The sequence below is a fragment of the Salmo salar genome, chromosome ssa01, assembly GCF_905237065.1.
Source record: "Salmo salar chromosome ssa01, Ssal_v3.1, whole genome shotgun sequence".
In the NCBI taxonomy this organism is placed as follows: domain Eukaryota; kingdom Metazoa; phylum Chordata; class Actinopteri; order Salmoniformes; family Salmonidae; genus Salmo; species Salmo salar.
The window spans coordinates 135,216,411-135,233,228 of record NC_059442.1 but is presented as its reverse complement, the minus strand read 5'-3'; the positions used below and the strand labels follow the sequence as shown (position 1 = coordinate 135,233,228).

General features: G+C 42.6%; 1 protein-coding gene across 1 annotated transcript; it reads left to right on the top strand.

Moving 5' to 3' along the window:
- The first annotated feature begins 2,584 nt into the window (after window positions 1-2,584).
- Window positions 2,585-15,707, top strand: LOC106564912 (sodium-dependent phosphate transporter 1-B-like). The gene is made up of 11 exons (XM_014131420.2): window positions 2,585-2,878; window positions 4,567-5,278; window positions 5,433-5,573; window positions 5,741-5,826; window positions 6,127-6,223; window positions 10,678-10,797; window positions 12,051-12,284; window positions 12,421-12,940; window positions 13,106-13,291; window positions 13,418-13,502; window positions 13,762-15,707. The coding sequence occupies exons 2-11, from the start codon at window positions 4,918-4,920 to the stop codon at window positions 13,915-13,917; spliced, it is 1,986 nt and encodes a 661-aa protein (XP_013986895.1). The 5' UTR covers window positions 2,585-2,878; window positions 4,567-4,917; the 3' UTR covers window positions 13,918-15,707.
- Window positions 15,708-16,818: the final 1,111 nt, after the last annotated feature.

Below are 16,818 nucleotides of genomic sequence, written 5' to 3'. Positions count from 1 at the left end.
GGAGGATGTTGCAGGCAGCAGAACGTTATCCACGGCGTCTCAAGACTCTGTCACGTCTGTCACGTGCTCTGTGTGAACCTGCTTTCATCTGTGAAGAGCACAGGGCGCCAGTGGCGAATTTGCCAATCTTGGTGTTCTCTGGCAAATGCCAAACGTCTTGCACGGTGTTGGGCTGTAAGCACAACCCCCACCTGTGGACGTCGGGCCCTCATACCACCCTCATGGAGTCTGTTTCTGACCGTTTGAGCAGACACATGCACATTTGTGGCCTGCTGGAGGTCATTTTGCAGGGCTCTGGCAGTGCTTCTCCTGCTCCTCCTTGCACAAAGGCGTAGGTAGCGGTCCTGCTGCTGGATTGTTGCCCTCCTCCACGTCTCCTGATGTGCTGGCCTGTCTCCTGGTAGCGCCTCCATGCTCTGGACACTACGCTGACAGACACAGCAAACCTTCTTGCCATAGCTCGCATTGATGTGCCATCCTGGATGAGCTGCGCTACCTGAGCCACTTGTGTGGGTTGCAGACTCCATCTCATGCTACCACTAGAGTGAAATCACCGCCAGCATTCAAAAGTGACCAAAACATCAGCCAGAAAGCATAGGAACTGAGAAGTGGTCTGTGGTCCCCACCTGCAGAACCACTCCTTTATTGGGGGTGTCTTGCTAATTGCCTATAATTTCCATCGGTTGTCTATTCCATTTGCACAACAGCATGTGAAATGTATTGTCAATCAGTGTTGCTTCCTAAATGGACAGTTTGATTTCACAGAAGTGTGATTGACTTGGAGTTACATTGTGTTGTTTAAGTGTTCCCTTTATTTTTTTGAGCAGTGTATATATATATGGGGAATACAACCATCCCAGCTATGCGGATTTTGCTGCGAAGAGACAGAATCATTAGACCATTTGTTTTGGTACTGTCCATATGTAGCTTGTTTTTGGTTGCAGGTCCAGGAATGGTTGAAGAATTGCGACATTTACCTGAAGCTAACTCTGAAAATAGCACTGCTGGGTGATTTGAAAAGTCATAGTCAATCGATCAATAATATAATAATACTTTTAGCAAAAAAATGTATCTCAATTTACAATCTGTAGAAACAATGAGAATAGAAAGGTTCAGAACTTTTGTGAAACAGCACAGTTGATAAATATATGTCAAATAGAAATAAAAAATGGATGATGTTAAGAGATAGATGGGAGGGGTTGAGTGGAGCTGAAGGGTGGGACTAAAAACAAGATAACTAATGTAAAATATACTGTGTCCATAAAATGTGTATAGGTTCAGAACTTTAGTGAAACAGCACAGTTAAAAATATATGGCAAATAGAAATCAAACTGGATGGTCTTCAGAGATAGATGAGAGGGGTTGAGGGTAGCTGAAGGATGGGATTAAAAACAAACAAAATATAATTATTGTAAAATGCATTGTGTCCGTAGAGTGTATGTAGTGTGTATAAACTGGATTTAGAGGCCTAAGTGTTGTTGTCCATTAGTTTACTCCAATTAGGGGAGGGGTGATAGGGTTAGGGGAAAATAAGAAAGGAAAATGTATTTTACAAAATATATAAATATATATATATATATACAAAAAATATATATGGGGGATAGGAAATGATGCAGACAATTTCATTGATGTAAGCTACACTCTATCTGCAATATTAAAGCTGATCTACCTTCTAAAATATATATATATATACAGTACCAGTCAAAGGTTTGGACACACCTACTCATTCAAGGGTTTTTCTTTATTTTAACTATTTTCTACATTGTAGAATAATAGTGAAGATATCAAAACTATGAAATAACACATATCGAATCATGTAGTAACCAAAAAAGTGTTAAACAAATCAAAATATATTTTATATTTGAGATTCTTCAAAGTAGCCAGCCACACTTTGCCTTGATGACAGCTCTTGGCATTCTCCTAACCAGCTTCATGAGGTAGTCACCTTTAATGCATTTCAATTAACAGGTGTGCCTTGTTAAAAGTTAAGAAAAACCCTTGAGTGAATAGGTGTGTCCAAACTTTTGACTGGCACTGTATCAACAACAACAAAAAAGTTGCAGTCACGGGAAATAATGCATTGTTTATGAAGATGAAGAAAAAAAATCTTAATGAAAACAACAACAAATTTGACAGAGAGGTAGATGTACAATATTCCGATTTTGGGCCATCACAGATTTGCCCCCTGGGGTCCCAGGAGTCATTCCTATCAGTTGTGTGCTGTTTACTCCTGTATCAATGTTAATATGGCAAGCTGCTCCTTCCAGGATGTTTATTTATTTATTTTATCCAACCTTTAGTATGTGGGCCAAAACAAGGGAGGGGATGTTCTGATTAGTGGTGTAGTAGAGGGGAAACGCACTAAACCCAGTGAATTTAGAATTAGTTCAATTCGGCCTCCCACATGCTATTGGAAAATGTGGGTCTTGCCCATTTTGAGTTTGTACAATCTTTAACATTACACTTTATTGCGTGGGATGCTGCCATAGAGCTACACAACAGAACACTTTTCATCAATGAATCATGAGGTTACAGTGTAGGTCGATGATTGACAGATTTTCAGAATGGGGCTGGGCATGACGATGGGTGTTACCAAAGCGCCACCCTCTGATGCTCCATAAAGACTAGCACCCGAAATGTATAAATGCGGATATAACGGCTCGTGACGCAGTCAAACGCTGTTTTTACAGGAATATAACAGACTAAACGGCAAGAGTACGTTAATATACATTTTTTGCTTTATATAGTTATATAAATATTTTTAAATTCAAACTAGTCGTTTTCCGTGATTGTTCGTTTCCTGATCCCGCGCGCGCTACTGAGCAAGTTATGCGCGGGCTGAACATGTCCTAGTCTTCTTCAACATTGACAACATGTGGTAAGTTAAACATGTCCTTATTTATTTATTTTAAATAGTGCGGTTTTAATTGGTAACTAATTCACGTTTTTGTAACGTTGGTTACTGTGACTGATATTTATGTAAATAGCTTGCCGGCTAACGCTAGCAAACGTTTGTTCAATCATGATACTAGCTAACATTAACAAAAAAAGTTATTTCACATTGACCGTACATCGTAAGGATTATAAAGTCAGCTACCGAGCTATACTTTAGCTTAATTGTCATTCATTTATAATAATGAAGCGTCGCTAATAATAGCTAGCTTTCTAGTATAGTTTATATGGCGGGTATTGACTATTACATTGGTAAACCTAGTTAGGTAGACGACGGGCTACGGTTTAGTTGTTACGAACATGCGATGTTGCTGGTGCGAGTCATGATTGAATGAATTATGACACGTGCTCTGTGCGTCGTAGTTATAACTAGATGTCTCTGCAGTTTTAACTTAGCTAACGTTGTTACCCATCATGTTAAATGTCTAGGCAATAGTTATCAACTTCACGATACCCGAGGATGTTGAGTGCGGAGGCGATTCGTTTGTTGACGGAGTGTAACTTTAGCCTACCTCCGACTATAATCGAGTCGGTATCAGTCGATACTTTAGGCAGGCCAGCCTGTATGTAAATTATTGCATTAGTAACGTGTAGCTCACTACCTATGTTTGTCCTGTGTAGTTGCAATATTATTCGTTGGGTGCTGCAATCCGTATTATATTTTAAATATACAATTTTACACGCCTCCGCTAAGGGAACCGGCGTTATTTAACGCAGAACGGACAGCCCAGTCATTGAACGGCGCAATTTTAAAAGGTCACATAATAAAGTGATTAAACTACGTATCGCAGAACCCAAATAAAATAACTCCACTATACACAGGACCAACAGGGGTACAAGTTAACGTTACGTATGAAATAATGGATATGTTTTACGGCAAGTATCGACTGATACCGACTCGGAGGTAACCTACACTCCGCCAAAACTCGCCGCCTCCGCACTCAACTCCATCGGGCATTGTGGAGTTGAGAATTCTTGGCTATTTAACGTTAGCTGGCTAGTGTTATGTTGCATCGTCGTGTATACATTTCTCTGCTACGTTGGCAAGGAGTATATTGGCAATTTCTGTTATGTTGTCTAGCTGCGTTTGGTTAGTCTCATCCTGCGACATCCCCCAAAATGGCTTCCTTATTGCATTGTCTTCAGGCAAGACAGACTGTATCTATAGCGGTACCCATTCGGTCATTGCACGAGACAGTCTGGGAACGAAGTTGGCTCAATTGCACACATAGTAGCTCACCAGCTCATTTAGCTAAGTAGCGAGCAAAGTTTTGGCGTTAAAAGATTTAAAAACAGTTTTTTTTACTGAATTTCTTATTGAATGACCTGGCCACACTTTAATTTCGAAAGAAGTAGATATGGTCAGGCTCTAGGTTAGCTATTGGTACTACTGCTGTTTTGAGTAGGATTGCAAAATGGTTAACCATGTGTTTTTTTCGGGTTAGTGGAACCCTAGTTGCTGTGGTAGGATTTGAACATCATAGATTTACCTGCAGCTGGTCTCCTCTGACATAAGATTGTATATCAATGAATGATCTGAGGCACACTTCAAGCATTGAAGTTGGAAGAAGGGATGATTACTTAACATAGACATTTCTCCCTCTTGTCTTTCAGGATGTTCTGTCATTCACCTACAGTGACTGTTGAACAATGCATGTCTGTTCAGTCTGTGTGATTGCCCAAAGCCAAAGAAACCCTAACAAAGCTAGTAAAATTACAGGATAGCAATAATACTATACACTTTACCTCACCATAATTTATTGATGTTCAGTCAGGGACAGCACATAGGCTACTCTCAGTAGGTTCAGTTAACCCTCAACTTTAAGGGTTAGGGTTTCAAAGAGAAGTAATTGTATACACACATTGATACCTCATTTAATTTTGCTGCTAGCAAATATCACATTTATTTTGATATACATTCCCTTATATCGTGACATCAATCTTTAGAGCAATCAATCACGCACAATGGTTTCGACTACTCTTGCCACCCTTACCCTGGTGGGAACCACACTAGGGATCACGGCCCAGATCACTGGTGAACCACTGACAGACTACATGTGGCTTCTCATAGTTGGCTTTATCATCGCCTTCATCCTAGCCTTCTCTGTGGGGGCCAATGACGTGGCCAACTCGTTTGGCACGGCAGTGGGCTCTGGAGTGGTCACCTTGCGGCAGGCCTGCATCCTGGCCACTATCTTTGAGACCGTTGGATCTGTGCTTCTGGGAGCCAAGGTCAGCGAGACCATCCGCAAGGGCATCATCGACGTGGGCATGTACAACGGCTACGAACATGTGCTTATGGCTGGCTCTGTCAGTGCCATGTTTGGTGAGTAAAACAAATGATTATAATACCCCTTTGTGGGTAAGACATTTTATTTATTTCAATTTGGACATCTTGTGTATGGTTGTACTATGATGTAATGTTGAAATAGAGCTGGAACTGTTTAAATGGTCAAGTTGGCTTTTATGCTGCTTCTTAGGTTCTGCTGTATGGCAATTGGTGGCCTCTTTTCTCAAGCTGCCCATCTCAGGGACCCACTGCATTGTTGGTGCTACCATTGGCTTCTCACTGGTGGCCAGAGGTCAACAGGGGGTCAGGTGGCTGGAACTCCTTCGGATTGGTGAGTCAGCAGCTTCCATTGACCACAGCTTACTTTCTGATCCCCAGTAGTAAAATTAACAGCTTCTATTATGTGCATTGTTTTATTCAGACAACTTTGTACGAGTAATGCAAGTATCTGGTGTTCCTGAGAGCACTAAGCAATGCTTATTTTTGTAATCTCCACAGTTGCCTCCTGGTTTCTCTCCCCCCTTCTGTCTGGCATCATGTCAGGTGTCCTTTTCTACTTTGTTCGTATGTTCATCTTGCACAAGGTAAGCTGACAAATCTGCTTCTATCTAAATCTAGATGTTCTTCAATTGTATGAAGCTTCTTGTTGGAAATGCTTGTAGTCTGTGCCAGAACATAGATGTCCCAGACATCATAACAAGGTCATTATATTAAACAAATAATAAAGACACTCCTTGTTCTTTGGACAGGGGTATTATTCTCTGTGTAATCTCACAGGCCATTATGTTAAAATGTACTGACACACCACCTATTCTGCCATCGAATGTAAGCTGACAGTACAATGGGGAGCATGGTGTTTCTGATTTCTGTTTGTCCCTATGTAGAAAGACCCGGTGCCCAATGGTTTGAAGGCCCTGCCTGTCTTCTATGCTGTCACAATGATGATCAACCTATTCTCCATCATCTTCACTGGAGCTCCAAGTGAGTATCGTTGTCCCAGTCTGCCTTCACCATGCATGCCTGCCTACAGCCTAAAATAATCTGCTCCCTTAGCCAGTCGGATACCTACACTCTTTTTTTTTTTTCAAGACTGAACCAGACTGCTTACTGTTCTCGGAGAAGGCCTGTTATTTTAACCTGTTGTGTTTTGGGTCTTTTCTTGAATGTGGTTATCTCATCATGATAGAATTAAATTACAGAGAGGAGTACTTCACAACAGGGAGCTGGAAATAGGATTTATCTTTATTCTTGACGACAGTGTGTCCCTTTCCCACACAGAGGAAGCAACTGGGTGTCTTTTGCCTCCGTCAGTAGTCTCGTTGAGTAGGGCCATATAAAATCTGCCTTTGGGACAGAATCCAGATGTAAAAAAAAAAAAAAGAGAGAAACAAAATGCAACAATGATTTGTATTTTCCTGTGACTTTCTGAAACAGCACAGGAATGCCCCAGTCTGCGTGTTGTATGTCTGGTCTATACTTTGTGTAGCTGTTAGCGACAATGCTAATGATATCTGTCTGTTGGTAGATGGCAAGACATTCCCAAAAACTCTCAATTAAATGTTAGCTACAATGTAGCATATGCCTACATAGCAGAATGAAATCATGATTATTTGCATCAATCCATTGGCTATTTGTTTTGTAAACTATGCAACTACGAGTGCTATAGAAACACTGCTAACCAAACAATGGTCTCTAGCTGGTGCACATTTGCATTAAAGGGTAATTACACCCACATTTCTTAGCTATTTCTTTCCTTTCTCAGACACCAAGTGGTTTACTGATGTGGTTTATGCATTGGTGTAGACTTACAACATCCAATTTAGTTTTTTTCTATTAAAAAAGTGTGCTTTCTGGGAGCATATAACAGAAGCCTGGAAGAAATTGATTTCATAGGACCCTAATTGAGAGCACTGTGAATTTTAAGGTCTGCTATATTGGTAACTTTTTAGCTTTGAAACTCTAATTAAATGAGCAACTTTTGCTCCTTGTTTTCTTCTACCTACAGGACCGAACAGTTCAAGAATTCAACTGGCCTGGGCCATTAAATGAAGGCTACAGGCCAGAGTATGACTTGATGTGTATATACGCACATCAGCACACCCACTCAGAGGAGACCACATGCACTCAGTCACATAATGTATTGTTGTCAGTCACATCTACATGTGAGTGTACTGTACATGGGGACCTTTTACTCTGGGGTACCTCACATGAAGTTCCATACAGAGATTGCATTCCAGGAATCCTGCTCAATATATTCCCACACAACTGAGAAGAGCTCAGGGAGGGATTAATTGGAGAACCAGATATTACATAATGACATGTAGGCCTACTGTAGTCACACACTCGCTGAGGAGGACGTATCTTTACACATACTGGCACACTTTTAGACTCTGGCCACTGCCTGTAACTGGAGCCGGCTTATTACGGGGCTAATCCTGATCTTTAGCCACACTTGGTCGGTCAGTCACTTCCTCATGTTATAAGCACCTGGATTAAGAATTCAAGACAAGAGCCCATGATTAGCCCCTTCCCCCACTTCCCTTTTTTCCCCCTGTTCATTCAGGTGCATTGTATCCAAATGGGTTGTACTATTTCAGAACACATTTCAACTGTCCTCACATGAGAATCTTTTGAACCACAGAAATCACAGGATAAGTAATGGATTACATCACCTTTTTTGGCTCTGGAGTTGTGTAATAGTGGTGACTGATCTACTAGTCTAATACAGCCCCATTTAAACTCAATGGGTGAAGAGGGAGGCGGCCAAGACAGGGAACTGTACATTTTGTTTCCTGTTTTAGGACTGTTTCTTTTGGTTTAACAGGGTGGTGTGAAAGCACTCAGGCAATCCTGCAAGCGCGTTCCTATACACAATATAGCCGATCCTAGTGCCAGAGAGCTCAGTTGGAATGGGTGAAAAATGAATGTATCTCAGGCCTGAGAACTGAGGTCAAGAGTGGGTCATTTACAGAAGAGGCCTTGGTGTTCCACACCTTGTAAATCACCAAAGTTATTTTAGCACAGCTCTATTTAGTCATTAGGAAGCTGTACTATTGAAGGCTTTGCCGACAGAGGAAAGGGCAGTCACCATTTTATGAGCATGTCAACATTTAGCCTACGTTTGATTTGTGGAACCAACCAAGCAAATACTGGTCCCCTCTAGTTAGAGAATCAAATATATTTCTTCACTCACTTGGATAACCTGCCTGCCTTCACTACAAACTGTTCACTTTCAAACAGTGGACACACCCCTTGTTCCTATATTTCAATATGCTTTAGCTAGAATGCTGATTTTCTGCTTCGGTTCCCCTTTGGAAAACAAACAGTGGGTGGCTTGGTTGCTTAGGTTACACTAAACCATTGGGAAAATAGAAATGACTGATCACAGTGGAGCAGCTGAGAAGAATGGGTTTAATAAACTGAACTGTGACTCAGTATACACTGCATGCCAGAAATACTACAGTCTCTAAATGTCTGAATGGTACATCTTGATAAGGCATATTGCCTGTTTACACAAATTAAACTTTTTGGTGGGGCTCAATAAGCGGACACCAGCTCATTACCGGAGTAAACGGCAATTGAGAAATGAGTTTATAGTTTTCTGTGGTATAAGGCCCTTACTGATTTTTATAACATAATAGACTCTGATAGGCAAGCAATGCTAAATGCAACTGAAATAGTTTGGGTAGCCTACTTTTATGTTCATACAGTTAGGAAAAGTTGAGCGTTGACTTTTTTTTAAATTCTGTTTACTTTTTAGTCTATCAACATTGTTTATTCTACTAGTGGTAGGAGTGACACGAACTGGGACCATAAAGAGGATAATTGGCCAAAGCCACCCATCCCAACTATACAATTAACGGTCATGAGGGCTGGGGCTGAAATACTCTTGGGGGAAAAACGATAAACCATATAATTGTGTAATGTAGGCCACGGGATGCAAAGGTTTAGAAGGGAGGGGTTTGGAACGCAGCAGTTGTTAAATTCCACTTCCAGAGACCTCCATCATTCATCCCACTGGATGGAGTGGTGTAGACTCGCCCCTTTTTGTGGGTGTGTTTATTACAACTGGCCCGTTGCTGTTTTTTTAGCCCTTTTTTGTCTCTAGAAATGTACTCCACTATAGGTCATCAGCACGTACTGTCAACAAATGTCCCTCAGCACATACTGAATAATACAGACTCCATTCTCATCTTTCGGGGACACTTTGCCCACTGTTAATTTGGCCCCAGCCACCCCCTCCTACCCCACACAAATGTCTACTGGCCGCACCTGTTTTGGGCTGTCCCACGGTCACTGAGTCATTCTACACTAGTCTAATGGAAGAAGCCTCCGCTGTTCTTAGAAGAAAAACATTCTAACGCCCCCTTCCCATTTCCTCTGCCTCTCCCCTCCTGGAGGGGGTGAGTTTGTTGCGTAACTAAATACTCATTGCTCATGTGGCACGGCCTGCAGTCTCCTGCTGCTGCATGTGAGGATGAGTCAGTACAGACTACACAGGAGAGAGCATGATGGACTCTGCCCTTCAATGAACACCACGATGAGACACCGTTATCTCAGGGCCCTGGCCTTCCATTTCCTTTAGTTTTTCACATCCCAGCATACAGTAAAAAATATTATGCGTGGTCAAGGTAACCGCAAACGTGTAGCTTTAATTTTCGAGCTGCACTTTTGTTATTTACTCTATATTGCTGACTCTCCAACATGTCGCTTGCTGCCCCCCAGGGTAATCTGTCGTGGTCCTTTTCCCTGTCAGCAGCACGCACAAGACCGCATTGGCACCCCCACAAACACTATCGCAGTCTTGGCACAGTCTTTTATGCTACTGTGAACACTGTTAAAGGCTTCCTTCTATTTAAGTCCTCTCTCCTAACCTCTTTTTAAGGCACTCACTGTGAGAGGAGCATGTGAATGCGACATCCCTCGTCATTCACATGCTCCTCACCCACGGCATTGTGTAACTGTTCAGATATATGGGCACGCTACCGTGCCATATTTAACTGGGACGTGTGCCACTTGCTGTGGCCGTTCTTGTAGCTAGTGGTGAAGGTGTGTGTTTGAGGTGATGATATTTTCCCTGGAAATATGACCATGTGCAATGAGTAGATAACCATGGATGACCAAAGGAGCGTTCTAGCATTTCACCCTCTTAATGTTTTTCTCTGTACTCTATGTTAATTTGTTATCCTATTGAATCATTCTTTACTATGTTATGGTTGATATTGTATAATTTAGAGATGTTTTTTTTAAGGTGAATATTTATAATAGGAATGGGCTACTGTAATTCTAGCAGCTAGAGATGAGGAGCCAGGTCCAGATAAAATATTAGTCTGAAGACCTACTGTAAACCTTTAGAAAGGTAGCTCCTGCTGCCTTGTTTTTCAAAACCATCTTTCCTCTTTCTCCTTCTGTCTGTCACTGCTTGGTTACTCCAGTGCTTGGATTTGACAAGATCCCATGGTGGGGCACACTGCTCATCTCTTTGGCCTGTGGTGTGCTGACCGCCCTGTTGGTCTGGTTTATAGTCTGCCCACGCCTCAAGAAGAAGATTGAACGTAAGTCAATTTTCTTTCCCCTTAAGTTTGCCACACCTCTTACAAAGCTGTTCATTTATGGTTTTATTTGATTAGAGAATTTGAAGTACTCATTCCACGGTCTTACCTGGAAACTATGTTTGATTGGGTGCTGTTGAAGTACTGCCCTACATTTGGGCACGGAAAGTGTCAGAGATTAATACTGCGTGTGTGTGGCTTCAACCATTCACGCCAAGGTTTTAATCCAGCAAATGGATTCAGGGCCGCAGATATGTTGTTTTACACTAATTCTGTGTTCTGGCTTGTCTTGGAAGTACTCAAGTCTGATCTTTTTAATACAAATCTGCATTGAATTGACAAGGAGCTTAAAATGCAGGGTGACAATTGTGCTGGTCAAAAGTAGACCTGTCTATTAATAGTGAAAAGGAGTCGCATCACGTCATCTGAAATCCAGGATGAAAAGGTTAACCCTTTTCTTAAATAGCCTCCCTTTGAATGGGTACAAAAATGAAAAGTTAGATTTTATATAGTCTGTATTATCTTAACTTCACTATAAGGGGCCAATAGTTGGTCTTGTGAAAGGTTAATACATTTGCTGCTGATGTACAGCTGACATATCCGTGATAGAACTGTCTGGTAGGGTCCTATTCTACTAAATAGAGGTGCTTAATTGGTTCATAGTGATCCACTCATTGGCCTTTACCTCAACTAGAATAGCCATGGGTTGACTTAAAGTATTGACGCGAAGTTGGCACTGAATCACAGGGTTAAGGCTGCAGGTGACTACTGACGTAGCTCAAGCCGAAAACAAACTGCTGCCGCCTCAGCTCCTGTACTAACCAGTTTGGATGACGCAATCGGGTCAACTGGCTAGGAAGCAGACCAAACCGTTCTTAGGACTCACGAGGTGGACATATGTTTGCATTGAGTATCTGAAATCGCAAACAAAGTCATACAGGATACATCCACTTTCAGACCTTATCTACATAGGCCTACATGTAAAGGTTTTAGTCGATGGCACAATGTAAATATGCTAAAATTAGTACAGTCATTAGCCCTTTTCACCTGCGCTTATGAACACTTTGGCTCTCTCAAATTTGAATGCGTTTACCCCTATAGTAACTGCTTTTGTTTTTTTTCTCAGCTGGTTATGCAATTCTTGTGTAATTCTTAAATGTTGAGGTGTATAAGAACCAAATGTGCATGTTCCCTCACTGTACCGTATTCGTGTTTTGTCTCGAGCCCAGGCAGTCTAACTCCTCTTCCCCCTCCAGGAAAAATCAAGTCTTCCAGCCCCTCTGAGAGCCCCCTGATGGAGAAGAGGGAACTGAGGGAGGGGCCTGTACCCTGTACCATCCTGACGCCTGTCCCTGAGGAGCCCCCTTCACCCCCCTCCCACGCTGACCCAGACACACTCTCCCAACCTCCCCAAGAGGAGCGCAGGGTCACCTTTGGCATTGGCGATTCTGATGATTGTGACAAGGAGTCTGAGAACGGCAATGCCAATGGTGAGTCATGGGGAGGTTCTGGCTGCCTTGGTAAATAGGTTGGGAAGAGTTAGAAAACGAGAAATATTCTGTGAATAATAATGGTAATCCATGACTGACTACACTGTTGCTTACTTTAAAGTCTATTTTTAATCAGTCCCAAAAGTGCAGTTCAGCAACGGCCCGGCTCACGTCCCCAGCAACGGTTACAGCCAGTACCACACGGTGCACAAGGACTCCGGCCTCTACAAAGACCTGTTACACAAGCTCCACCTTGCCAAGGTGGGCGACTGCATGGGTGAGGCAGGCGACAGACCCATCCGCCGCAACAACAGCTACACCTCCTACACCATGGCCATCATCGGCATGCACGGGGACTTCCGGCCCAAAGAGGGAGAGTTCCACGCCAGTGAGGACAAGGGTACAGAGAAGAAGCGTGTGCGCATGGACAGCTACACCAGCTACTGCAACGCTGTGGCCGAGCACGGAGCTCCTGAGGGCCTGGGGGAAGCAGAGGTGACTCTGGAGATGGGAGAGGAGGACGCTGGCAGCAGCCGCAGCTCTCTGGAAGAGGATGGCCATGACCATGACCGCCCAGAGGTCTCAGAGCTCTTCAGGTTCCTCCAGATCCTCACAGCCTGCTTCGGCTCCTTCGCCCACGGGGGCAACGACGTCAGGTAGGGAGATGTTCCATCTAGGATGATTTGTCAAGATGAATAGTCATTTTACGGCTGTTTTTAAGTCTTTTTGGACTAGTAGTATTGTTGCTGCTTGTATGTTCATGTAGAGGGACTTTTTGTACTTGGTTTGTATTTGCGTAACCTAGTCTCTCTCTCCTGCAGCAATGCCATTGGTCCATTGGTAGCGCTGTGGCTGGTGTACAATAGTGGTTCTGTGAACTCCAGTGCCCCCACACCCATCTGGCTGCTGTTGTACGGAGGTGTTGGCATCTGCCTCGGGCTCTGGGTGTGGGGTCGCAGGGTTATCCAGACCATGGGCAAGGACCTCACCCCAATCACTCCCTCCAGGTATGTACCAGACTGACAAATCCAAGTCAGTCAAATGGCACCTTTACAACATAACATTCCCCACAGACCTGAGACTTGGACAGACAACCAACCGTTCACTCAATTCTGGATTTATTTTCCTTGCAGTGGTTTCAGCATTGAACTTGCCTCAGCCCTGACCGTTGTGGTTGCCTCCAACATTGGCCTGCCTGTCTCCACCACCCACTGCAAGGTAAGCTGTTCAGCCTCGGACACAGTGGTCTGACGGGGAGGAGGGCTGGGTAATGTGGAAGGCAGGGAGCAGTAAACAGGATGTCTGCTTTTTGGCAGTTCAAACTGGTTTTAATTTCCACTTTAAAAAACTAGAAAGCAAGATAAAAACTGAATCCAGTCAGCTACTGTTAGGGGGAGTGTTGTCCACGTCTTAATGGGCCATGGTTCCTAAGTGTTTAACAAAGGTCAGTGCGTCAATCGTGTGTGTGTGTTGCCAGGTTGGCTCTGTGGTAGCGGTTGGCTGGCTGCGCTCCAGGAAGGGTGTGGACTGGCGTCTGTTCCGGAACATCTTCATGGCCTGGTTTGTGACTGTGCCCATCTCTGGCCTGATCAGCGCTGCCATCATGGCCCTCTTCACCTATGTCATCCTGTAAGCCCAAGGCTTCCTGCACCCCACAACAGGGGAGGAGAAAGAACAAGTGCCCACTCGCACCAGGGGAGAGGAGGGGGAGTGAAAAGGAGAAGTGGTTGGAAGGCAATTATATGCCCCTAACCAACATACCTAAAGGAAGAAATACATGAAGAAATGTTAATGGTAAAAAAGGATGTTGTGATATTGGCCTGTGGTTTTTGGCTGTGTCATTCTCAACCTTAAGTGATGGTTGTTGGTTCCGCCAGATTACTTCCAATGGGACATTCATTTTTTCTGACTTGGCTGTATTTTTTTTGTGCTTTTCAATGCTCATGATCTTGTAAATAACTAATCAAAGCATTTTCTGATTCTCCACTACTTCCATTTTTTTATTGTGTAATTATGTACATACTACCATGTTCCTGTTTTTTTAATCTTATTTTACAAGTTCGTATGACACAATTACAATGCAGTATTGGCCTTTATTGAAAGATCTTTCTCCTGACCTACATAATAAAAATGCTCAAAGTAACCTAGAATAAGCAGTATTTTTAGGTTGAAAGTGAAGTTATTGGGGTGTTCACCACCTTTACATGCCATTGTCAAATGTGTTTGCGTATCTTTTTGTCACTAATCAAGTTAAGAATTGTGTGTGTGGAATTGTTTTTCCTCATGTGCAGGGGTGCTTGTTTTCCCCTCGCCCTTTCCTGATCAGAGTTTGACTGTCACTCAGCCATTCAGCAGAACCCTAGTCTGTGTAGAAGTACAGGAAACAATGCGCAAGCCCCTCTGAGCTGATTGTCTCAACTTGTTACAATGGTCCCTCAGATTTTCCTCTATTTTAGGTAAGTCACTGGCTCAGCATTATTCTAATGCAATAGATTGTTTTGTCAGACTACCTAATTTAACTGAAATGTGCTCAACATGAAACCAGACTGAGTAGACCCCTTTTGTTTCTCTACTTACCTATGCTCTTTGAGCACAGAGCAGGTGTTATGGTCCTGACCTCACCTAGCTCTTACCACACTGGCTCTTGGGACAAATTATAATTTATTCATTGGCAAAATGGCACATTTTTCTAAGTAATGTGTTGTGGTCTGAAACAGTCACACTTTCATATCGCTAGTTATTTTAAATAAAATTGTTTTAATGGCATTGTAAGAAGTTAATTGTCACTTTCAATTGTTTTGAAGCAAGTGAAGGTTAAAACGATGTAGTACCATACATCAGTATATATTCTGAGTCAGCTTTGGCATTATTCATGGTGATAGCAGACCTCTACTGAACACGAGGTTACCTGAACAAATATTCTGGTGGAATGTTGGTAAATGCTGAGGGGAAACATTCAAATAAAAAGACCATATATTTCCTGTTAAACTTGATTGCGTCAAACTAGATGGTGCAATGTGTTAGTTCTGCTCAAGCCTTCTGTAGTCTATTTTTGTTTTGCAATTTAACTTCAGAATGTTTACTTCCCTGTACTCATGCTCTGTGGAATGTACACTTGCATACACATTGGGTTACTCTTGCCACCTCCTCTCAGCTAAATGTTTTTATATCTGGTTGATGAGATTAGTGAGGTGGCAGGTTGCTACCCTAAACCTGGTGTGGGGACCTTGACCAGAGGCTCTGTTAGAAAAGGGGGGGGGGTGCTGTGATGCCATTGAGCATTGCCGTACTAAATGCATTTAGACTTATAAATGCTTTAGTTGCCTTTTTTTTTTTTGTAGGCACCAAAGAAAAGACTGGTTTGTTAAGCACAGACCGTCTACTCAGACTGGACGAAGGAAAATAAATACAAATTGAAAGCTATTACCTTGTATTTTCTATCTGTATTTAAGTTTTTATTTTATGAATTAAGGTGCTGTGAAAGACTCACTTCTCAGAAACGATGACATTTCAAATAAAGACCTATTGCATAAGGATGGTCACAGCAGTGTAATAGAATGGTAAATGTTTCTCTTTATTGACAAACTGTTCCGCTGCAGTGTTCCTCGGGTTCTGTAATGGAAGGTGGGGAGGTCTGCAGGCTCCGCCTCCTGCAGGCTCACTCTACCTCAGCTGTGATGCAGATAGTGAGAATTGATTCCTTTAGGTTCTGACCATCACACACATCCTACTCTCCCAGGAGTCTCAAAGCCTCGTTTATGACTCATCAACCAACCCCCATCGCTTCCTGACCTGAATCATTCTAGTACATAAGCTGTGAAAAGTCATTGATACGGAACATTAGGGCTCCTTTTATGCCCAGTAAAGTGAATTGTCACGTAAAGGGTAACCCCATGATCTAGAAACTAGTTGTAAATGATTACAATACATATTTATTTTCAGGGATCAAGACCCAAAGCCTAAGATGATGGACTGAACATGTAGACAATGACCTTGACTATTGACCTTGGTCCTATATTTTGTCCAAAATGTGCCTCCGTTGACTCATACAGGCTAGGAAAGGAACGGTGCATCTCGGGTCCATAAATAACCCAGGACACAGCAGATGATGCAGAATTAATTAAGCACAGATGAGCGTCTGGGGATAGGCATCTTAGAGTGCCCTGGATTTCTGTCCTAGAAAGTCTAAAAGCAAGGGGGGCAATATTCAAACAAACAATGTTGCTTCTGCTGTCAGTGTCCTAGCAGTTGTGCAGTAAAACCTAGGACTTGTAGTTTAACTAATTCAACTAGTTTATCTTGTGACTCGTTCTAGGACAGTCTCTCCATGGAGTGTTTTGGTCATGAGGTTACTAATAAAGTCTAGCTCTATGATGTGGTTTTCCCCATGAACTCACAGAGAGGAAATCTTGACCATATAAAGAATGCTTGACAACTGGTGTATAACGTTTATATTTTTTACAGTGATTCAGACTGGCTGGCATAGTTAACTTTTTTCACTGTCTTTTTGCAAAAGTAGCTTAACTATTATTCA

Excerpts from the sequence above, each read along its gene's own strand:
- LOC106564912 (XM_014131420.2), top strand. The coding sequence starts at position 4,918 with ATGGTTTCGACTACTCTTGCCACCCTTACCCTGGTGGGAACCACACTA. Across the intron at positions 6,224-10,677 it reads CATCTTCACTGGAGCTCCAA|TGCTTGGATTTGACAAGATC; the intron begins GTGAGTATCGTT and ends TGGTTACTCCAG. Across the intron at positions 13,503-13,761 it reads TCTCCACCACCCACTGCAAG|GTTGGCTCTGTGGTAGCGGT; the intron begins GTAAGCTGTTCA and ends GTGTGTTGCCAG.